The following is a 24192-nucleotide window of genomic DNA, read 5'->3' on the forward strand; positions in this document are numbered from 1 at the left end:
GCATATTAGGAATAGAGGATAGAATGAAAATCCATTTTCTACACAAGCAGTAATCGCAACCACTCATGGTAGCATCAGTAGACCTTTGCCATAGTATCCAAATTCTCAGATCTCAGCCTGTGCTGACTATCTTGCTTTAAACATGAAAGGCAAGAGGAGTGGAGCTGATTTGCTGTAGGTCATACTGCATGCAGGAGGGCAAGGTGGAACTCAAATGCCAGGCTTTACTCCAAGGCTGTGCCGCTCCAAAGCCTCCATAATTTAAGTCTCCAGTCTCTGAACACATCCCTGGGACCCTGTGCTCCATTTCACAATATTTCCCGTTTTATGTTTGTAATTAGAAAGATGGTGCTCCAGTAATGACCCTCACTGGCTGGCAACACTTCAGGACAGGAATTTTCATGTTAATGTAGCACAGAAGGCTGAGTAACTGCAACAGCCACACATGTCACAAAAGTAAGCACTTTGTGAATACCGAACTTGTACAGCCATGGCTCAGGGCCAGATCAACAGATGCTACACGTTTCTTTTCGTAAGCAATCTAATTTCCTATCATTCAAGACAGTTTGCCAGGTACACAGATGTAGGGGTTTCTCAATGGCACAGTTTCAAGCAGATAAGACGAGTAATGTGATTTACAGTGAGTTTATTTTACTCACAAGAGTTTTCAGCACAAAGCGCACAGCATAAGTTGTACTGATGGTTTTTCACTCTGAGTAATGGCTGCAGCAAATGCTCTACTGATTAGTAACTTAGGACACCAACAACCAACCACTCTGGCTCAGTGACACTCCAAAGTCAAGGAGAACTGAAGTGATACTGCTACTAGATAGATGGTGAGCAAGATGAGTACCATGCTTTCATAAACTTTCTAAGGACAAACCAAGCAAAAACCAAAGCCCACTCTGACCCTCGATCTCTAAACACTTACTGCTACTGGATGCTCAGCTAAAGGGGCCATGCTGGAACCTGAGGGGCCATCAGGCTCTTGGGGAACAGTTTGCTTTTAAAGAAACAAATAGACATATAAACAAGAGAGGTGGTGGAGACCAGCAGGAAATACTCATCTGCCTGCAGAGCGTACCTTGCCTTCATCCGTGGCCTTCGCTGGGGAGGAGCTCCTGGAGCTGCTGTTCATCACAGGAGCTGGACCTGGGTCTGCAAGAGGCCGGAGAAGAACTTAGACTCACCCTGCCGTGGGCTCTGAGAAGTATTAATTGAAAGTCCCTCATGCATGAGGCTTGGAAAGTCCTTAGGCCCCTTACCAGAAGCAGAGTGTTTTCCAGATGCCTCTGATGGCCATCGAGGGCGAGGTAAATGTCTGTCCAATGACCCTTGAGAAAAAAACAACAGAGGCCTTCACAGGTAGTTTTCAGGGGGAATAAACCTGTTGTGGATAGGGCTCAACTCTTAACTAGAAAGCAGCATTACAAATAGACCCGCTAGGCAAGAGAGCACATACCTGCAATTCCAAAGGGATCTCAATATTTGAGTCACAATTTATGCAGAGACTTCAAGTATTAAAACAAGAGTTGCCTCAGTTTTTGTAAATTTATTTTAAAATTATTTTCCTTTATTTTTGTTTTATGTGTATGGGTATTTTGTTTGCATGTATATATTTATACCACATGTGTGCAGTACCCATGGAGGACAGGAAAGGGTGTCAGATCCCTTGGGACTGGAGTTAAAGGTAGTTGAGAGCTGCCATGTTGGTTGTATGAAGTACATCTAGGACCTCTGGAAGAGCAGCAAGTGCTGCTATCCACTGAGCCACCTCTCCAGCCCCAAGAATTGCTTTAGTTTTAAAGAAGAGCAACAGACTTTATAGTAAGAATACTGGTCTGGCACTTGAGGCTAGAGATGCAATCGCACTGTACTGGTGGCATTTTCCCAGTCTGACTGACGCCAGACAGAATCAGAGGAAGGTGGCATTTCATAGTCACAGTTTAATCTTACGGCAGCGCTTACAGTGGCCCACTTTTCTATGGGGACAGACCCGAATTCTAACCCAGTAAGAGCCCGCATCATGTACTGTAGTGCAGAGGGATACGCCAGTGCTCACCACATTCACTTCTAGGCATGTCTCCTTGACTGAGTGTGGCAGAGAGAGGTCTCCCAGGTGGCTCTGCTGGTAGGGGAGGGGAGCATTCTCCGCCACTCACAGGGGATGGACCAAAAGAACCATTCTGGCTCAGACCTGAAGACAGCAATGCCTTGTTACCACTATGACAGCCCCTTCCCTCCAGGAAGCTCAGGAGTCTTTCTAGGGCAGCATACTTATTACAGAAGTAAAGTTTAATTTACACACATTCCACACCAAAATCCTGCTGCCTTGTACAAAGTGCTTCCTACCTCTCCGGGGAGGGTTCTGAGTATTTGGTCTTCCTGGCATTGGCTTTACGATCACAGGTTCATCTTGCCTCATTGCCATCTTTTGGGTCATTTCCAGTAATCTTGAATATTAAGAAAGAATGGAATTAAATTGAAATAGCAATCAGTTCCTTATTAGATACCACCTAGCATTAAAACACCATAAAAACCCCTGAAAAACAGGTGTCAAGACTCCGTACTTGTGCCTTAAGTTAGCAGCTTCTCTCTTCTCCTCTGCCATGGCTCTCTCTGCAGCACGAGCTTTGAGCTGTTGGAAGAGAAAAGCATTGTGGTTCAGATGGAGTAGGCTGTGCACAAAATCCAAAAAGAAAAACCTCTTACCCAGTTATCATGAGCTTTCTTCTCGTGAGCAGCGATCTGAAAGACAACACATTAAATACACATTCAGGCTCTTTATACTGCCTACTTTAATATAGATTAGTTATCAAAACAATCTGCAACTAAGGCAGGTCAATATAGTTTTTACCTGGCTTTTAAATGATCGTTCTGTTTTTTGTAATTCTTCTTCCATTTCTTCAATTCTCCGCCTAAGAATTACACTTGGCATTATCAGTTAAAATACCACTCGATAAAATTGGCAGCAGCCCAACAAGGTTCCCTTAACTCTGGGCGGTTACAGTTTTAAAGATTTTACCAGACATACAAAAACATGTTTTATATAAATTTACTGAAAGTACAGTATAATCAAAACACATTAATTTTCCTGTCATTTCATGGCTAGAGATTCTTAGATTATTATCTCCTTAATGATCTTCAATATAGTCTCAAAAAAAATCTTGCAATGAATATCCGTTTCTACACAATTACACAACTTATTTTTCTTTCTACAAAAAAACAAAAACAAAAAAAAAAAACTCAACAGGCTAATGACTACTGATCTAGCAATGGTATAATCACTGCAGGGTTTTTTTTTTTTTGAAGTTACATAGCAAACTGCATTGTTTAAAGAATGACTCTAAAACAACCTGTGGGATGAGACCCCTTTGACAAATCTCTATCTTCAAAAACACATTACGATTCATAACAGTAGAAAAATTACAAGGAAAATAATTTTATGGTTGGGGTTCAGCACAACATGAGGAACTGTATTAAAGGGTCGCATCATTAGGAAGGTTGAGAACCACTCTAATATGTAAAACTCCTCCCCACCCTGCCACCCACAACCACCTGCAAGAAACAAAAGCCTTTTTACATTCCTAAGTAAGTTAATGGTAGCCTCTTTCATTTAACTTTTCCCTGGGTGAATGAATGGTCTTATAGCCCCTCCTCACTTAGTTTCTGTGTTGTTTTCTTCTAAGAAACGGTTGTAGAAAGGAAAGTGCAGCCCCGTGCGAGGCCCCAGTCCCCATGCAGAGCCTGAACTTACTTGTAAGTTTTTACTTCCTCCGCAGCCAGAACCACCTTTTCATCTGCAGCCGACAGTCGCTGCTCTCTGTCTTGCCGCTCATACTCTTCTTGACTCAGTTTCCTAGGATCAACCAGTTCTTAGGTGAATGTCGTTTCTTACAACAGGCTCTTTCTATTCAATTGTCATCTCCTACCCTGTGTTTGTTAGTTTGTTTTCCAAGACAGTGTTTCTCTGTGTAGTCCTGGAACTCAGTCTGTAGACTGGCTGGCCTTGAAATTGGAGATCCACCTGCCTCTGCCTCACTGGGATTAAATGCATGTGCCAACACCATGCAGCTTCCTATTCTTCTCTTAATGCCCCAACACATGAAGTCATGCAAAGAAATGAAAACCTTCCCTGACATCCAAGAAATCAAACTGACCTCTTGGCAAGCAGGGTGCAACATTCTAAGTATACCCCATAATTTCCTATGACAAGTAAGGAAAACAACTGTAAAAAGCACTCTGTCTGTGGGAAGGAAGGTGTGAAAGTACCTTCCTGTCCTATGGAAAACAGCACTCTTAACTCAACTAAGCAGGGGCATCTGCCCTGAATGGGTACTAATCACTTCTTTTTTTTTTTTTTTTTTTTTTTGAGAAAGGTTTCTTAGTAGCTATGGAGCCAGCTCTGGAACTCACTCTGTAGACCAGGCTGGCTCCTAAGTACTAGGATTAAAGTAGGATTAAAGGTAAAGGTATGCACCACCACCACCCAACACTAATCACATTTTTATGTTGTCCTAGAAGAACCATTGTATAAAAAGCCAGGTGTGGAGGAGTACACCTTTAGCCCCAGCAGGGGGAGGCAGAGGCAGGCCGATCTCCAAAACTCACTGGCCCGCCAGCTTGCTCTTCTGGTCAATAAAGGATGTCTCAAGAAACAATGGTGGACATCAAAGGAGGAAAAGACAACTAACTATGACCTCTGACCTCCACACCCCACCTCTGCACACATGTGCACACCCAAATCAAGTACATATAGCGCACATGCGCGCACACAGCAAGTCATAGAAAATAAGCACAAAGGAAAAGTCAAGTCTCTGTGGGGAAAGTGTAAATGAACTTTAGACAAGGCAGTGACTGCACAGCCAGTAGAACAGTGGGACCCTACTTCTGCAGAGCTATCTCCTTCTGCTGGTACAGCTCATTCAGGATCTCCACTTTCTGCCTCAGAGTTTGGCATTCTTCTTCCAGCCCAGCTTTAGCGGTCTGCAGCGAGTTGCGGTCATCTTGTAATTTCTTGATTTGGTCTGTAAGGAAGACAAAGATTTCCTCTGTATGTGTACAGAGGCCTCAGAGACAGGACTGAGGGGGCAGTTCTGAGAAGTGAGAAGCATGAACACTCGAATCTATTTATCTTTTTAGTCAAAATTTTAAATTGTTTTAATACATGGCAATTTTATCTCCAGAACCTACCTTCCAGGTTGCATTTGGTGGACATTGATGTTGTTAGCTTAAGCTGTAAAAGTTTTAGATCCTCTTCAACTACTGAGATTGCAGTTTGTGTCTGAAAATTACAGAAGAAAGATCTAGTCTTAAAAGTAAGCCACAGGAAGGCCTCCTGGATGCTTCTGGGACTTCAAACAGGATGATACCCGAGAGACGTCCATCATCTGCTTAATCCTATTCTTGATCTTCTCATTTCGGTCACCTACAAGAGAAAAGGCTTCAGTTGCTTTTTCTTTTCTTTTTTTTTTTTTTAAAGCATTTTAGTTTTTTCTTAAATATTTATTTATTTATTATGTATACAACATTCTGTCTGTGTGTATGCCTGCTGGCCAGAAGAGGGCACCAGACCCCATTACAGATGGTTGTGAGCCACCATGTGGTTGCTGGGAATTGAACTCAGAACCCCCGGAAGAGCAGGCAATGCTCCCAACCTCTGAGCCATCTCTCCAGCCCCAGTTGCTTTTTCTTTGTTGCTTTTTAATGACATTCCCATGACTTCCCTCAAACCATGATCATATTCAAATGGTGGAATAAAAACAAAAACCTAAGAAAACTGATTAACTAATTTAGAACTGAAAATTTATATGTACAGAGTTTACCAGTTTGTGCAATAAAAAAACATCATCCTTGCTCCGAGACAGAGTGCTTTCCTCTGTCAGATCACCTCCACCTGGATCAATGTCTACTTAAAGATACCCAGGCCTTTGTTCTCCCTCAAATCCACTGCCAGGTGGGACTTAAAGCACCCACAGTGGTAAGGAGCAGTTAGTATTCAACTTGAGAGACATCACCCTCTAGCATCCTACAATGCCGTATCTGTGAGTCCAACCACCTCAGGCCTAGAGACCACACCCCACAAGGATGAGGGACCTTTTTAATACTTAGAAGCATGAGAAGACTCACACAGCTCCATGATACATGTCAGTGTCTTTGCATGCCTACACTGTACTATACCTGAGGAACCCACCTGGCCCAACACAGACATTCATATCTACAAGTCTAGCGGTGTGAGCACACTGCCATAAAGCTTATCACAGCTGAAAAGTAGCCTCAGTGAACTGAAATTGAAGCCAAGAGAACAAAATAGGTCCAGCCTCCCTGAGACAGCTCTTACCTCCTACCTCTCCATTAGCTAGCTCATCTGACTCATTTCCTCCTTCATTCTGATCCTCAGATTCAAGTTCACACTCCAACGAATTCAACTGTGTGATGCAGTTAGTCAAAGCCTAGCAAAGAAGTGAATGGTATAAGAGCCTCTTGGATTAAATCAGAAGAATTCACAGGATTAAACATGTACTCATAAGGATAAACTTACATTAATATTGTCGTCTTTGTGAGTAAGAGCTACTTCTAAGTCTTTCTGGGATCTCTCGAATGACTTGATTTGCTCAGTGAGCTCAGCATGTGATTTACTCCACTCTTCAATCTGTTGCTGCAACTGCAAAGTCAAAACATATAAATTCCTGTGTGTATGGGAGACATCTGATCTATGTGGGACAGGGCAGGAAGCCACAGCTCTGCTTGGCATGTCACTAGGTGCTAAAATATCAATAAAGAAAAAGGGTGAATGGTCCCACCCCTCAGAACTACAGGAAGAACATGAGCCTGATCAAGGATGTTGATCCAATTATTTCAGCCTTCAGAATACTATTGCTAACTCAACTTCGTTTTCTTCCACGATGAACGGGTGGGTACATCTTAGACTCCTAAGTTCAGACTCTGATCATATAACCTCCTCTTGGTCAGTGAAAAAAATAACTATTCAAAGAATGATTATAAAATACTTATCTGATATAAAAACCCTGACTATTTTTGAGGCTACTCATGTCAACGACTGACTGGCATTTGACAGGATAAAGAATAAACCCCGAGTGCTGGGTTAAGTTGTGAAGAAAACTCATGACACAGACATTTGCTCAACCTGGGAAGCATGGTTTCCACTTCTCAACACCCAGCCTGAGTACTTACTTCCTTTCCTTGGCAGGGCCAAGAAAATACTGCTGAGAGGACACGCCATCACCTATTAGAACTGGCCTTACCTGCTCTTTCTTCTTCTTAAGCCTGGCATTTTCTTCCTGAACACGATGACATTCAGATTTTACATTCTCTTCCCTAAGCTTGGCTTCATTAAGGGCAATTTGAACCTAATGTAAAACACTTCCAGTTAGTAAATAAGTTCCCCCCTCCAAAATTATATTTTTCAACCAAATATCATGCAACTTTCATTTTTTACATGCTTTAGCATGCATCAAACTTTTGCTCAACCAGACTAAGACAATGCTATTACTCTTGTGTAGGGCATACAGGCAGCCTCACCTCTGAAAGTTCTGATGCATCCATCGAAATGACATCCTTCAACTTTTCGATAGACTTCTTCTTTTCTAGTATCTGACCCATGAAAGCAGAACACAGAGCCTCAGGTCTCAGCACAGTCACTAGTATACACACATGCTGTCCTTATTTGCTTTCTATTGCTGTGATAACTAACCAAAAGTGACTTGGGAAACAAAGGGTTTATTTCTGCTTACAGCTTTACCGTCCATATCTAAGGAAGTCAGGAGGCAGGAACTGATGCAGAGGTCACAAAAGAACACTGCTTACTGGCTTGCTTTCCATGGCTTACTCAGCCCATTTTCTTGTAGTTTCTAGGACCATCAGCCCAGAGGCAGCACTGCCCACAGAGAGCTGGGCCCGCCCACATAAATCATCAGTTGATAAAATGCACCACAGGCTTTCCCCACATGCCAACCTGATGAGAGCATTTTCTCAACTGAACTTCTTTGTTAACTTGACATGAAACTAGCCAACACACACACTAAAGGCAGAAACACTAATACATCCTACAACAGCCTATATTTTTGGTAAAAGTAAGGGATCCAATTTTGGCCTAAGGAGGGCAGGGAAATCAATGTAGTAATAATCCAACCATCTTAGTTATTAGATAATGATGTGGGATTCCCCTCTGTATGCTGTAAATGTGTTTTGTTACCATTGGTTATAAAGAAGCTGCTTGGGCTTATGTCAGGGCAGAATAGAGCAAGTCGGGAATTCTAAGCAGAGATAGAGAAGAAAAGAAGGTAGAGAGTCAGGGAGACACCATGTAGCTGCCGAAGGAGAAGGAACTGGATCCTTTCTGGTAAGCCCCAGCCTTGTGGCAATACACAGATTAATAGCAATGGGTTAATTCAAGATGCATAAAAATATGCCTGAGTTATTGGCCCAACAGTGTTGTAATTAATACAGTTTCTGGGTGGCTGGGAAATGAACAAGCAGCCTCCACCTACAAGATAATATAGCAGATGCCCACATAAAAAGATAAAAGAAAATTAAAAAAAAAATCTTTCAAGTCAGCCAATTCAAATTAATGTCACTGTTGTCTTCCATCCCCAGCTCCTCCTAGTGGTAGAAGAAAACTAACTTGGGGAAAAAAATTCTCTGCCTAGCCAGGTCTGCTAATAATGTATACTAATTTAGGAGACTGAAGCAAAAGAATCATGATTTCAAGACCTGTCTTGGTTACAGATAGAGTTCATAGCCAGCACAGGCAACTTAGTGGAAACAATCTCAAAATTAAAAAAAGGTAGTGCTATAGCTTAATGTTAGAATACCCACTTACCCTATGTGAGACACTAGGGTCAGAATCCCAGGGAATAGGGGGCATTAGAATACCCACTTACCATATATGAGACACGAGGGTCAGAATCCCAGGAAATAGGGGGTGTTAGAATACCCTCTTACCCTATGAGACACTAGAGTCAGAATCCCAGGGAATACGGGATTTTAGAATACCCACTTACCCTATGAGAGACACTAGGGTCAGAATTCCGGGAATAGGGGGTGTTAGAATACCTACTTACCCTATGAGACATTAGAGGGATAGGGAATTGGGGTTCACTGCCTACACTGAAAACAGTTCGGTTTGGAAGAAAATAGATAAATCTCATACAGAAAAATTCCAAAGATTTATGAAGATACCACATCCTCAAGGGGTTGTAAAATGTAATTCTTCCCTCTAATTGTGAACCATGTATAGTGATTTCCAAAGAATGCAGTAAACAAAGCTGAAAAAAATAATTTTAACATCAGAGAAACGATTGGCTATTACTTCCTTAGCTGGGTGATTAGCACAGCTGGGATAGGATATAATGGGAACTCTATTTTCCCTGTAATTGTTATATGAAACTGAAATAAGTTTATTAAAATGAGAATTTAAAAAAAAAAGATCTAAGAACTATTCAATAAGGCTAGATTTCCTAGGTCATCTAGTTGTTCTGGACAGCAGAGCTAAACTATTTGGTTTAATTATCTAGTGTTGAGAACAAAAATACTCTTCCATAAGAATAACTCGCTGAGTTACAAGTTAAACTCCTCCAAGACAAGCCAACTTCCCTGAGTCCTCCTTTCGATTTAGTTAACAGTGCTCAATTATGTCACCAGTTAGCAGCTAAACTTACCACGCCCTGATTCTTAACATTCTGTTCTCTTTCCGACTCTAACATAAGATGAAGACTTTTGGCTTTGTCATTCAGAATTTCATTAGCTTCTTCAAGTACTTTAATTTTATCCTTAACAAAAACAAACAAACAAAAAGGATATTTAGGTTAGTAAGAATTATTCATTCCATTTATTTTCACTTTTAGAATGCAATTCTTACCCAAAGAGATTTTTTTTTTACCTTGTATTTAATAGCTTCATCAGAGAGAATCATGTTTTCTTTCTTTGTGTCTTGAATATATTTTTTTGACTCTCTGATCTATGTAAAACAAAGTGTTTAAGGTTAATAGTTACAACATAGAATGAACTACAAATTATAATGCTACCAAAGTCATGTCCAAGCTCACAACCTCCTACAGAAAGCAACCGTTGACATCTTGGATGGCTCATAGGAAATGATGAAGTAAAATATGAATCTTAAAAAAAAAATCATAAATGGAATGTTAAAGACAAATATTCAAGCTGGAACAAGGGGAGGAAATTAAAAGAGTAATTATACCTTTTGTTCATAATCTGACAATTTTTCCATAAGTTCTGCATTTTCTTTCTTGATATTCTCCAACTTTTTAGAAATTTGCTTCTCAGTTACTAAAAAGAAAGGAAATGTGTAAGTTTGTGAGCCCAAATGAAGCCGATGCCCCAGGGCCCTGCAGCAAAGGCATGCTGTCGGGTCAGGCACTCGGAGGGAAACATGCTTTGCATGACTAGTCTGTCCTTAAAGCAGTCTGTAGTGACTGCAATAAGGATGTAAGAATACTAAAGTTTTAACTTATTTTAGAGATACAGAAGAATCTAAAGAAATGCTATAACTTGATCCCATCTCAGAAAACGGAACTGCTTTTTAGATGTCATTTGCAAAGAGAAACAGAAATACCAAACAGCAGTTCATCCCACCATCCTGCATGTCATCTACTCAAATACGGATTTAACGTGTTCAGATGTGACAAACGTGCACTGCACCAACACTCAAAGTTAACTAGCCCTGCTCTCCCCACTCCCTGTTTACTGCTGCCGCCTGTCTCAGCTGGCGTCGTCACGGTTCTATCAGCCAAGCTGGTGGCCCAGAAACAGTAAGCTTCCAGGAGTTAATAAAGCAGTCAGGCATGAGAAGTCACGGTACCTCTGTCTAACTTAAAGAAAACTAACCATTAAACACCAATGCAGAGGGTTGGTATAAGGAGAAACAAACCTAGAGATTTACCTTGATATACTCTACTCTTTACCTAAAAGAAAAGAAATAAAATTAAATTTGTTGTCAAAACATAATTATCATATTGTTCCTAATACAGAAGTGAGAACCATAAACAAATGGAAATTTAGTAACAACTAGGTGCAGCAAAATAAATCCACAGTATTAAAAATAAGGAGAGCTTGGGCTAGCATGATAGCGCAGCAGGCAAAGGTGCTTATCGCTAACCCTGGCATTCTGAATTCCTTCTCCTGGACCCACATAGTGCAAAGAGAGAACCTACAAGTTGTGCTCTGATCTGCACACGTACACCATGGCTCAAATGCATATAAATAAATAAATAAATAAATGTAGTCTAAAAGTTATTTTTAAAAGACAAAGCTAAAGGCAATTCACATGTAATTGGTATTCATACTTCATAAATAGCTTCAATAGATGTGTATCTTGTTTTGCAGCTACAAGTATGTTTGTGCATCTATTAAGGGAGCACCAATCTTAAGATATGAGCACTGATGCTTAATACACACGGCTACTAGCTTAGCAATAAACCTATCAATAATTTATTTACTTGATATCATCTGACAACTCCCAATAGCCAACCTCTAGAAATGAGTGTTCAAAAAGACAAAGAAACTAAACTAAGGGGAAAATCTTTGTCTTTAGATATGTACTCACCAGAAAACATCCTATTCAGAGTTGTCTACCTGCTGAATTTAGAAATAAGTAACAGGGTTGGGGCAGTGGTTAAAACATTTGCCGTGTTAAGTGTGAAGACAGACCCACAGGGATGGCAGTACGTATTTGTAACCAGTGTCCCCACGGTAAGACAGGAAGTGGAAATATGAGTCTCCCAGAATCCTGCAAGCCAGCAGCCTGCCAGATGTGGCATTAGATAATTAAAAAGGAAACCCAGTCCCCAAAAAGAAAACTAAGACTACACCAAGGGTTGACCTTTGAGCTCCACACATGCACACTCACACATGTGCGTACACACACACACACATTCATGCACACAAACATCAGGAACTTACAAAAAAAATTAACAGCAACTCGGAATCTGATATCAGAGTACCACGTGACTTCCAAGACTACTAACAATGGTAATGTTAGTAGTAGATGGTAATGGCCTGAAAAAGATGTATTTCCAGAGGAAATGTACAGGAGAGCTGACAGCTAAAACTGTTATTCCCAGAAGGAGAATAATGACCTCTAGAGCAGTAAAGCAAAGGCAGTTATTAGTGCAGAAAGATTTACTAAATCTATTTTTTCTTTTGAGATATGGTCTCATTCTGCAGCCCTGGCTAGTCTGGAACTCTCTATGTAAACCACGTAAACCATGTAGTCACCTGCCTATGCCTTCCAAGTACTGGGGTTATAGTTATAGATGAATGTCACAACACCAAATTGCACTTATTTACTTATGTGTTCATGGGGGGGGGGTGCACATGCCAGGGCATACATATGTACACATGGAAATCAGAGGTCAACTTGTGGGAGTTGGCTCTTTCCTTCAACCACGTTGGGTCCTGGGATAAAATTCAGGTTGTTAGTCTTGGCTGCAGGCACCTTTACCCACTGGGCCGCTGTGCTGGACCACTAAATTTCTTTGTGACTCAAAACATATTTCTCCTTTCCAATGCTACTATTTTAAAAAAAATTAATATTTATTTATATGTGAGTGTTTTGCTTGCTTCTATGTATGTGCACCCTATGCATGCCTTGTGGCTGTGGAAGCCAGAAGCAGGCATTGGATAGCCTGGAAACCAGAGGTATACATGGTTATGAACTACCTTGAGTGCTGGGAATCAAACCTGGGTTCTCTGCAAGAGCAACGAGCACTAAATCATTGACTGAGCTTGTCCTCTCTTCAGTTCCTCAAATGCTACTATTAAATGGTGATGAGATTCTCAGACCCATCCACAAATCACACGTGGAATTTCAAACTTATCAATAGAACACACGTATAAATATCTTGTTGTAAGAAAATGCATTTGGGGGCTGAAAAGATGGCTTAGCAGTTAAGAACACTAGCTGCTCTTCCAGAAGACCTGGGTTCCCAGTACCAACACAGCAGTTCACAACCATCTGTAACTCCAGTTCTAGGAGTTAAAACAAAACAAAACAAACAAAAGCTTCCAACACAGGAAAACAAATGTCCATTTCTTTAATGGTGTAGGCTTGTCAATCAAAGAATCATCTGTACTCATCCCATTTCACCCAAACTAACAGAGCAGGTAAGGATCAGGAAGCAAACTGAGGAATCTCAGGGAAAGCCCAAGGCTCCCACACTCAACTGTGAATCTCAAAAACAAATTCTGCTCAGGGGGAAAAAAAAGAGAGAATGAAAATGTAATAATGTGTGTTGGGAGCAGTGAGACCCCAGATCCTGAATTTCTTGTAATCCCCTGATCTGAGTGCCTACAGCTGCTCTGAGCACGAGACCTTCAGGCGTTCCTGATGACAGGAGAGTGGTTTCTGGTGGGTTTGGCTGGGGCGTGGCTATCTCTATATAATCTGCCCCTGAACACAATAAAGGGGGCATTCTTGGGGAATTCAAGGATGACCCGTGTCGCTGTCTCTCTGTCTGTGTGTGTCTGTGTATTCTAACCTCCAGCCCTCTTGCCGGAAGCTCGCAAACTGGTTGCCAGCGCACAGAGCGCAGACACGGGGGTGCTGTGCACAGCAAACGTGTCTTTGGACAACCTACAATCTATAATCTCCAAATAAAAGAATATTTTTTGAACAGCACAGCATGTGATCAAACCAGAAAACTTGGGAAACACATACAAAGGCCAAGACTTGAAAGATGGCTCCAGAATTAAAAGCCCTGCTTCTCTTAGAGGACAGGAGTTTGGTCCCACAACCACCTGCACTCCAGCTCCAAGTTCACATGCACACATGCATATACATAGACTGAAATGACCTCATCTGCTGCCGTGTGTCACTGTACTACTTTGCAGTGTGCATGCATGTGTTTATATGTGCAGTTTAACATCACTTTTAAGTCAGTTTGTGCTTCATTCCACTTCACACTAAATTATGAGCATTTGCTGCATCTCACTGTCTTTGTAATCATCAAATATCCCATTATATAAATATATATTAGGTTGCTGCAAGTTCCCGCTCTAATAAATACCCTTCCAGGGCTGACAAGATAGCTTAGCAGGTAAAGGTGCCTACTGCCAGATGATATAAGTCTGATGATGAGTTCAATCCCTGGAATGCAGGTAAAGGAAGATGATGAGAACCAGGTCAACAAAACTGTACTCTGACCTCTGCACACCCTCCATGGCCTGTGTGCAAGTGCACATGCAGAAAACACACACACACACACACACATCTAATAACTAATTGGAAATAAAGACTGTGCCATTCAGCATTCTTGTGTAAGATTTTTAATGTATATGATTGGTTATTTCTTTCATAGAGATCACTACACAAGGTTTATCATACTATTTAAGAGGATATCTATTATCCACCTGACTTTATGTTTAAAGCTTCTGATACATATTATGAAATTATTTTTAAGGATGGCTTTAGGAATTCCCAGTTCTACTTACAGTGTACATATATCTAATGGTATAGGAGTTTTTTTTTTTTTTTTTTTTTTTTGAGACAGGGTTTCTCTGTGGCTTTGGAGCCTGTCCTGGCACTAGCTCTGTAGACCAGGCTGGCCTCAAACTCACAGAGATCCGCCTGCCTCTGCCTCCAGAGTGCTGGGATTAAAGGCGTGCGCCACCACCGCCCGGCTTGGTATAGGAGTCTTTAAAATCAAAATAATTTTCTCATCATGATAATAAATGCTACCTTGTTTTCTTAAGCCTTTATCAATACAAAGATCATACCACATTACCAAGATAGAATTATAGCCAGCAAGTTGCATTCATGTTACTAATTTAAAATAAATAGGTAAAAAGGGCACTGAGTACGAAACACCTCATGCACTTCCTGAGTCATGTGATAAGGTCACTGAATTTACTTACAACAAGAATAGTTCTCCAGGAGAAAATTGCAAATGAGACAATTCCCAAGATGGCAGTCACGATCACAGGCTGCCATGGTAGTCCATAAAAGTCAGGGCCGGGCTGAACGTTATCGGGCAACGTGGCAATCAACTGAAACCAACACATCAGAAATAATGGGAAACCTTGAAAATGTTTACAATAAAACATTCTAAAAGAATCTTCCCAGAAATTCTAAGTCGTCTGCATCAGATAACCACTCCTGGCCATCCATCTTCAATACCTCCCACTTTAAGAAATACAGGATATTGTCATTCTCATGTTTGTTTAACTTGGAGTGTTTTCAAGTCAAGTGTCGAAATATCTTTAAGTTGGCCATATATTTCCAGTTTCTGATAGGCTCTGCCATATTGTATTGTTTATATATAGTTAAAAATTCCCTGGATCATTCTTTTAGATAAGTTTTTTTTATTACTTTGAAAAGTACACAACACGAAAGCTTTAAATATAAACTAATCAACTTTTATGAGTGCAAATAAATCCAGTGTGATAATATGTGTTCTTCCCCTCATAGTTTAAGTATTGGCTCCAGTTTTACATAAACGAAGACAAGTGTCGAGTAAGTTCAGACAGCTCTTGATAACCGCTTTAGGGGTCCTGCTCTCAAAAGTCATCTACCCGACTCAGTGCCTTAGCTCTAAATGTTTCCTTAAAGGCAGGATTATTACACACCTGCCCACTCCAGACTTTCACTACCTGTTAATTATAACACTGGCCCCACCCCACCCCACCCCCCGGCAGTGCCACCAGGAAAGGAAGCCTCCACGTAACGCGGTGCCTGCCACCTCGACAGTGCTCCGTGAAAACCCAGCAAGCAACCTAAGCGGCCCACACCGCAGCCTCGCTCCCCTCTCCGGGGCTGTCGCTCTGGGCACCCACTCTGCCCAGCACTGGTCCACCCGCCAGCCGCGGCCGCGGTCCCTCCCTGGGAGTGGGAACTGTCACCTCCAGTAGCTTGGCTATGAGGGCTGCGTAGAGCACCGACAGGGGGCCCAGCAGCTCGGGATCCCCCGGGGAGGCGGTGACAGCAGGCACGGTGGCAGGCACTGAGTCCATCGTGTCTGGGGCAGCTGCGCGGAGGTGACGCTTCCTGCGGACAGCACCGAGCCGGCTTTCACCGCTTCCGCCTCGGGAAGGATCGGCTCAGGGGGGCGGACACCGGGAATGAACTTCGCCTTCCCGGGACGCGGCACCTTCCGCACTAGGCCTCCGGGGAAAACACGTCATCAGACGGCGCCCAGGCGCTCACGTCAACGCACCCAGGAAGCCGGCAAGCCGGGAGCACGGCGCCGGGATTAATGCGGGGGCGGGACTGGGGCGGGGGCGGGACTAGTGCCGGACAAACCAACCGAGCAGGGCTGGGGGACCACAACGCGCTGAACCGAAGAATCAACCGCGAGGGGGAAAGGTTGAGCATACAGGTTCGCAGATCCATCAAGGAGAGAGAAGGGGTTGAAAACAGCATGGGCCTGGGCGGGAGAGTCCAAGTGAGGGCCAAGGGCGCAGAGTTGACTAAAGTCCAAGTGAACGAGGCGGGGAGGGGGTAGAGATGAGCGCAAGAGGACCGAGAAGTGAGCGAGGGGAAAATAACATGTAGAGTTGGGCGGAAGAGTCCTTTGAGGGAAGAGAGGGGACGAAAGCTCAAAGTGGCTCTCGTCCAGTGAAGGACAATCCAGATGAAGAAAGCTCACTTGCCACAGGGGATAAGGTCAGCATGGCCAAGTAACTAGAAAAATGGGATTGTGGGTGGAGCCTGGGAAAAGAGAAAGCCGGGTTTCTCAGGCCCCTCCAGCAGCAATAATAATTGTATACGGAGCTGGTATATGGTTTCCAAATATATTAAACAAGCAAAATGGGAAAATAAGAATACTGACCACCAGGAAAAAGATAAAGAACTAAATGTTTAAGGCTCTGGCATCATAACTCAGAGAAAAAAAAGGCTACATAGTAACTGGTCTGAGATCTGTGCTCTTTCAGAAAGAGTCTAAAAGACTGGACCTTTCTCAAGCATTTTTTTATTTCTGTGTGGCAAAATCTTACAGAACTCCTTCCAGATTTGAAAATGAATGTTTCATTGTTATAATCTAATGTTATCGCCTAGTTAGTCTCTCTGCTTTTGTTTGACATTTTCATGACAAAATATTAAAAACCTGGGCATGGTAGCTCCCACCTTTAATTCCAGCACTCTAGAGGCAGAGAGACAGGCAGATCTCTGTGAGTTTGAGGCCAGCCTGGTCTATATACTGAGTTCCAGGACAGCCAGAGCTATGTAGAGGGACCCTATCTCAAAATAAAACAGAACAAACAAAAACAACCAATAAAATTTAAAACAGGCTCTAACTTCACATATTGAAAGAATTACTGTGTATAAAGGAATTAGATCTTACGAAGAGTTTCACACAGAAGGACGTTTTGAGCCAGTACAAAAATGAGTTGACTACAGTAGAAGGATGTGTGCCCCTGAAAGGCAGGCGGCTCACACTAAGAATCACTGATGCATGCCGGAAAGTAGGTCCAGCTAGAGATGACCACACTGAGTGGATTAAGGCAGTCTCAGAAAGACAGATATGTTTTCTGTCATTTACTGTTCCTGGATTTTAACTAGGCACACAAAAGCATGCATGTACATATGCCATGAGAACAGAAGTGAGACTGTCCAGGAGAAACTTCCTTCCATGAGGAACCAGAGAGCTGGGGCAGGGCGAGCAGAGGGGGGATGGTACGGTGCTGAGCACAAAGCATCTATTTGTATTCAGCTCCAAAAGTGAATACATTGAAAAGAATTGCTAATGCACAGACCTCATAATAACCTGTCAGGAAGTTACTGTAATTAGTGAGACACTGGGGCAGCCATCTTCCAAAGGCCCTTCTAATTGTAGGATTCCAAGTGTCAGCCAACAACGGACCCATGACGCTGTGTTTCCCTAATCATGGCGGAACTCATTACCTCCTGGGTAACTGCGCCTTGTTGGAAACTTCATATTGCCTCGTACATCGGTCCTCAGGTTTCACATATCCTACCTCCATAAGCCTTGCAAAAATCAAGACTACGCTTGGCCCATGTTAGACTCCCTCTCACTACATTTGTTTGTGGGTGGGGATGCATGCCGTGGCACATGTATAGAGGCCAGAAGATAACTTCGCTTACAGGCTCCTTAGTAAGAGATAACTTACTAGTGCTCTCCTTCCACAATGTGGGATGTGGGACTGAACTCGGACAGTCAGACTTGGCAGCAAGTGCCCTTACCCGCTGAGCCATTTTGCTAGCTGCCATACTAGAATCCTTAATTCCTAGCAGATGCCTTGTGCATACCGAACCATTAAAATGCTTTTTGGAGCATGCCCTTTGAGTCAGCATCTTGTAGCACTGCATCCCTTCTTGCCTTTCAGGTCTTACCTTCCTCTGTCACCCTACAAGTGGAAGCCATATCCTGTAGCATGTCTGTGTCTCTAACTCAGACCCAGAAGACAGCCCATACATGCCTAGGAATGTGAGGAAGACAGACTTCCTCCCACATCCAACCACTGATTCCTTGCACTGGTCAGAGGATACTCCTGAGCCTGGCTCAGGCATCAGAAGCACCGGAACTCTAACAGCTCAGGACCACCACACCTTTGACAGGCAGCTGCCGCCAGCATGAGCAACTGTAGGAAAAGCTAAAGATGCATTTGCTCTGTTCCCTCTTTCTCACCCAGGCAGCCTCTCCCCTGAATTTGCTGGGCAGTCAACATCTTTACACTGCCCTCTGACTATAAAGGAGAACCAGCCCTGGGAGGAAGTCCCACAGCGGTCCAGAGACCTCGCCAGATGCTTCCCGCTGTCAGATCTCTCTGTTATCACAGAGTCGTTTTTATTTGCCCTTTTCTGATAAGGAAGCCAAGATTCAAAGTTTAGTCACTTGCTACTGTCATCTTAGAGAAAAACAGAACGGAACAGTGGTTGGTAGAGACAGAAGGGCAAGCTGGGAGGACAGAAAGGAATTAATAAGGAGCAGAAAGCACAGCGGAGCTAGTTCTGAGTGTTTTCAAATGATCACAGTAGAGTGGAGAGATGGCTCAGCAGACGGAGGTGTTTGTTGCCAACTCCAGTCACCTGGGTTTGGTTCCCAGAGCCCACAGGTAGAAGGAGAGAGCTGACTCCTTCAAGTTTTATCTGCCGTCCACATACGTATTCACAAACATTAAATACATACATACATAAATATAAAAACTTTAAAAAAAACCCGAGTACACATAGAAATGACCACTGTCCTGAGTATTTCCTGATTTGATCATTACATAACATACACATATATCCAGAACCCACACCATAAGGATCTGCAGTTCTTATTATGCTTCAATTAAACAAGGCTTAGTAATTTGCACAAACTTTTAAATAGGGATTTGAAAGCAGACCTTCCTGACTCAAAACCTGTTTACAGAAACATCAACAGCAAAATGCCATTACACAAACCTCAAAATTACAGGCCCCACAGGAGACTGCTGTGACCAAGGTGACATCTGCAGTCCTGGCATCATTTTGGCCTTCAGCATCATCCAATTTACCTAGAAAAATGTCCAATGCCCACACATACCGCAAGGGGGAGCTCAATCCTCCACGCTTGACTGAGCTATTAGAGATGGCTAAATGTCTTTCTTGGATCCTGACTCTCTTCAGAACGATCAGCCTGAATAAACATTTTGCCATCATAGCTCTTTCTAGGACATGGATCTGACAAACCACTTCCCTGTTTCAAACCTTCAAAGGCTCCCCGACACTGGCAGCTCAACAGCACTCAGGGACACACTGCCCATCACCCTGCACAGACGCCAGGGCTTCCCTAGTTATCCTATGTCCCCTTAACAGCACTAGGGACACACACTGCCCATCACCCTCCACAGACGCCTCAGCTTCCCTAGTTACCCTATGTCCCCTTCTCTTCATACTTCCCTTTCTCTGAAACGCGTCCCCTCTGTCCCTGTTGCTCCTGTCACCCTTCCCACCCATTCTATCCAACAACAAACTATACTTCGGATTCCCTTTGATTCTGCTTACCATATCCCAGCTCTCTCCTAACCTTCCACCTTCTCTACCAGTCCTGACAAAAACCTTATTTTCTGTTTCAAGAGAGCGTCTCCAGTTCCCCGAGGTACCAAAAGGTCCCCAGGAGGCAAGCATAATTCAGAGGTGTGTGCCTGCCCAGCCTGCCAGGCAGTAACCGCTCGTGTGCTAAACTAAGAGCTCCTAATTAAAGCCATCCACCTGCGGCTCTCCTCAGGCACCACCTTCAGAGTTCAGAAAGACATTTTAAATTCTTCCCTCAAGTGACACCAAGGTGGCGGCCCGTGGCTATGGCAGCATCAACACTTTAGAGGTGCTAAAGAGAGAATCGAGAGTTCAAGGTCAGCCTTGGCTGCATAGTGCATTTAAGGCCAGCCTGGCCAACATTAAGACCTGGTACCACTCCTCACCCATACCATCACCCCTGTACTGGTCAACATTCTAGCTGAGGAAACTACGTCAGACTTACCATCTTACTTATGTAAAGGATGCAGGAATACAGAGAACCGAGGGCATTTTCCGGAGGTGGGATGTTCACTGTCTCCTCTGCCCCTGTCTCCGGGAGCTTTTCTGCATCACCAGCCCCAACAGGAGAGTCTTCCGTTACAAGGAAACCTAAAAGGAGGCAAAAGACACCTTATTTGCTCTTTTGCTTTAGAATAAGAATTGTTTCTCTTCATTTAAATATTAGCTGAGTGTCCTCTAAATATTCGTCATTGAGCACAGAATATTCGAGTCCCCTAAGGAAAATTACAGAGAAAAGCAAAAGCCTTCAAGATCTTAATCGGATCCATCGGATTCTTAATAAAAAATAGATTCATCTCCACTGTCCAGGATACCCCTTCATGTCTCCCATCCATTTACAGAAATTGAAGAAAAACCCCCAGATGTTCTCCATTTAGACAGAATTGCCGGGCAGGGTGGTGCAGGCTTTTAATCCCTGCACTCAGGAAGCAGAGGCAGGAGGATCTCTACGAGTTCAAGGCCAGCCTGGTCTACCAAGTGAGACCTTGTCTCAAAACAAACCAAAAAAATCCCCACAAAACCAAACCAATCAACCAACAAAAACCAAAACAAACAAACCAAAAAAAAAAAAAAAAAAACAGCACCATCAAACAAAACTGTACAGACACAATCACATTCAGTCCAGCCTAATGACCCGAGTTTGATCTCTGCAACCCACATGGCAGGAGAGATCTGCCTCCTGAATGCTGTCTTCTCCACATGTGTACCATGGCGACACACACGCTAAATAAAAATACAAAGAAAATAAAGGCTTGCGGATAGAATGCACTAAGGCTTAGCATAGCTGGCATGTAGCGGGTGTTTGATATTTCCTTTATGGACAGGTGACAACTGCGTGAAATCTGGTAAATGCCAGGAATGATGCAAAAGAATTCCCTGTGGAGTGGGAACTGGCACGGAGGCTTTGTGAAAGAAGGAAAGCCCAGCTATACCTGAGAGGTTGCCTCACAAGGAGGTGAGGGGAAGGCAGGCGGGATTTCAGCTTGAGTCAACAGCCGTTAGTGAAAGGCAGGACTGGACCCTCTGGGGTCCCTCCCAACCTTAAGACTCAGTTCACTATTGACCCAGTACTGACAATGGGTGACATCCCCCCAGCTGGGTCAGCATCCTAGCACCTGAGGTGCATGCTGTGCCAATGGGAAGACTTGCCTGGAAAGGTAACAGGCACCGCGTGGGAGGATATAAAGCAAAGATGCCATTCCAAGTTCTGCAAGCACAACTTTTCCCAGTCCTGAAGGTGCTGAGCAAAAAAGCAGTGAATCTCAATGGTGCCTGACTCTTTTTCAGTAAACAGGAACTTTCTGAATTAAAAAGAACTTGGGCTGGGCAGTGGCTGCGCACGCCTATAATCCCAGGGCTTGGGAGGCAGAGGTAGGCAGATTTATGTGAGTTTGAGGCCCGCCTGGTCTACAGAGCAAGTTCCAGGACAGCTTCAAACCTACACATAGAAACCTTGTCTCAAAAAACAAAACAAAACAGAAAAAAAAAAGAACTTGAAAAATGTTCCACATGACCATGCCATGCTCTGACGCATCCTTCACTCTTGGCTCGGCGACTTCTCTCTGCTGAGATGCTCCCTACCTTTTGTGCATTAGCTGGAGAGCAGGGGATGGTACCCTACTGACTCGAACCCTTCATTTCTGGAAACTAACACACAACAAAACACTGTGTGTATGCTTCACATGTACACAGGCTCACGCACACACAAAACACTGCTGGAGCTGACAGTCAGTGGAAACACACCAGCCTAACACGCAGGGCCCTGAGAATGGTCCCCAGGACTGTGAAAAGCAACTCTCCCCAAAAAGAAACCCAGTAAGGACGTCCTCATGGTACCGTATTGGATGGCAGAATAACACAGCGAGAGCTTCTAGTGAACTAAGAGTGAGCTATACGACAATTAGAGAAGCACTGAAACCATTACTGAGGATGGTCAAAACTAACACCTCTATCTCCCACCAATATTTCCCATGTGCGGAAACCAAGGATTTACAATTATAAACGTCAGTCTGGTCTGGACTCTCATTCCTGCACTGTTTCCTAAAAGCATTCTTTCAAAAGACGTCTGGACTCCTTTGCAGCATCTTTAAGAAGCTGTATTTGCCTTATGGAGGAGAAAAATCAAAACAGCAACTGAATTCTGTAGCTATTCAGAGGAGTAGAGATGAAGAGGAAGAACCAGGACCAGGGAGTTGAGACTCTTAGCTGGTGCCTGTCAGCTTTCCCTGGGGCTTATTTCATGCAGACTGCTTTCCCCAGGCCAGCACTTCATGTGCTGTTGTCTGTCGGAAGGCTCTGCTTTAGAGCGTGTGGCCTTTGAAGGACAAGAGCTCAGGTTCACACTGAGGTGATTGACAGAGGCTGGGTATAGCCAAACATTGGTCTGCAGTGACGTCCCCCCCCCCCCAGCCTCTTTCCTGTTTCGACCTCATGTGTCTGAATGCTTGCTTTTCTGTTACTTGTGGAAAATTTTTAAATCTTATACACACCTGGATTGTCCTGTCTTTCCTGCATTTGAGAATAAAGCCTTAGCAGGCCTTCTTTACAATGCATGTCTACTTTGTAGAGAAAAATTATAAACTTTACCTGGATCTACGTCTTTCTCAGTATTTGATTTCTGTGATGCCTCTGAGGCACCCGTGTGCCCAGTCATGGGTTGATCCGAGAGACCAGGCTGTTCCAGAAGCGGCACACTGGTCACGGGTTGATCCGAGAGACCAGGTTGCTCCAGAAGCGGCACACTGGTCACAGGTTGATCCAAGAGACCAGGCTCCTCTGGAAGCGGCACACTAAGATCTCCTGTGTTTTCTTGTGGTAAGTTGTCCTGCTGGGGTGGCTGCACCTCTGGAGAAGAACACATGGGGAGGGCTTGATCAGAGAGCCACCAGCAATCCCTCTTCACACAGCCCAACGTCCTGGGTCACGTATGCACGAGTGAAAAGGGAAGCAGGAGTTTTAACTTCTTCCCTCTAGATTAACAATGACTGGCGTTTCATGGAAGAGAATCCATTGCTTTGCCTTGGCAACCCAGCGTGTGCCCACAGACACAGAGACGATAATTGCAGTCCAGCACGGAACACGGGAACCACATACAGAATATAACCTCCTTCATACACAGGTGGCTGGGTTCACAGAGCTCATGTAGATAAGGGCATTCTGCACGTGGGTAGCTTGCCAAAGAGTCTTTCAAATCCTATCAAACTACTGCCAAGCAACAAAGAGTGGGCCCATTTCCTTCCTGAGTGCCTCTTTGCAGCCTAGTATTTTCCATCAGAAACTAAAAAGAAGATGATTTATCTTATTTTACGTGTATGGGTATTTTGTCTGCATGTACCTATGTGTATCATGTATAAGCAGGGCCCACAGAGGCCAGAAGAAGGCATAATATCCCCTAGAACTGGAGGTATAATGGTTGTGAGCTGTCATGTGGGTGCTGCAAACAGAACGCAGCTCCTCCATCAGAGCAGCCAGTGCTCTTAACTGCAGAGTCATATCTCCATCCTGAATTTTCCATCCTTAAGCAAAAGCTTTGATTTTTAAAACATGCTCACTTCTCCCAGGTCTCAGGAAAATTAGCACCTCTGTGAAAACAGATGTTCCTGTAACTCTATGCCCACTACATTTGCCTGCAATGCAGCTACTTCTGTTTGCAAAGCATGGCTACCCAGAACACAATGTGTAGCCAGGGATCAGGA

General features: G+C 43.5%; 1 protein-coding gene across 4 annotated transcripts in view; it reads right to left on the reverse strand.

The window, feature by feature from the left end:
- Window positions 1-24192, reverse strand: part of Mia3 (MIA SH3 domain ER export factor 3) — a 41034-nt gene that overhangs the window by 2096 nt on the left and 14746 nt on the right. Inside the window, exons 5-27 of one of the 4 annotated variants that reach the window (XM_050142845.1) lie at window positions 23084-23341; window positions 20442-20587; window positions 14893-15024; window positions 10922-10943; window positions 10220-10308; window positions 9902-9979; window positions 9681-9791; window positions 7543-7614; window positions 7266-7370; window positions 6542-6664; window positions 6341-6452; window positions 5373-5428; window positions 5194-5284; window positions 4889-5027; window positions 3758-3859; window positions 2858-2918; window positions 2713-2748; window positions 2571-2638; window positions 2353-2453; window positions 2063-2197; window positions 1266-1334; window positions 1085-1158; window positions 932-1003 (exon numbers count right to left, since the gene is read on the reverse strand). In XM_050142845.1, coding sequence (XP_049998802.1) covers window positions 932-1003; window positions 1085-1158; window positions 1266-1334; window positions 2063-2197; window positions 2353-2453; window positions 2571-2638; window positions 2713-2748; window positions 2858-2918; window positions 3758-3859; window positions 4889-5027; window positions 5194-5284; window positions 5373-5428; window positions 6341-6452; window positions 6542-6664; window positions 7266-7370; window positions 7543-7614; window positions 9681-9791; window positions 9902-9979; window positions 10220-10308; window positions 10922-10943; window positions 14893-15024; window positions 20442-20587; window positions 23084-23341 — 2252 coding nt within the window. Of the gene's footprint in view, window positions 1-931; window positions 1004-1084; window positions 1159-1265; window positions 1335-2062; window positions 2198-2352; window positions 2454-2570; window positions 2639-2712; window positions 2749-2857; window positions 2919-3757; window positions 3860-4888; window positions 5028-5193; window positions 5285-5372; window positions 5429-6340; window positions 6453-6541; window positions 6665-7265; window positions 7371-7542; window positions 7615-9680; window positions 9792-9901; window positions 9980-10219; window positions 10309-10921; window positions 10944-14892; window positions 15025-15876; window positions 16140-20441; window positions 20588-23083; window positions 23342-24192 lie in introns of those variants that run through there. The other 3 variants (XM_050142846.1, XM_050142847.1, XM_050142848.1) reach the window with 3 other exon arrangements.

Source organism: Alexandromys fortis, unplaced genomic scaffold, assembly GCF_014885135.2.
Source record: "Alexandromys fortis isolate MF-2015 unplaced genomic scaffold, M_Fortis_MF-2015_v1.1 scaffold_51, whole genome shotgun sequence".
NCBI lineage: Eukaryota > Metazoa > Chordata > Mammalia > Rodentia > Cricetidae > Alexandromys > Alexandromys fortis.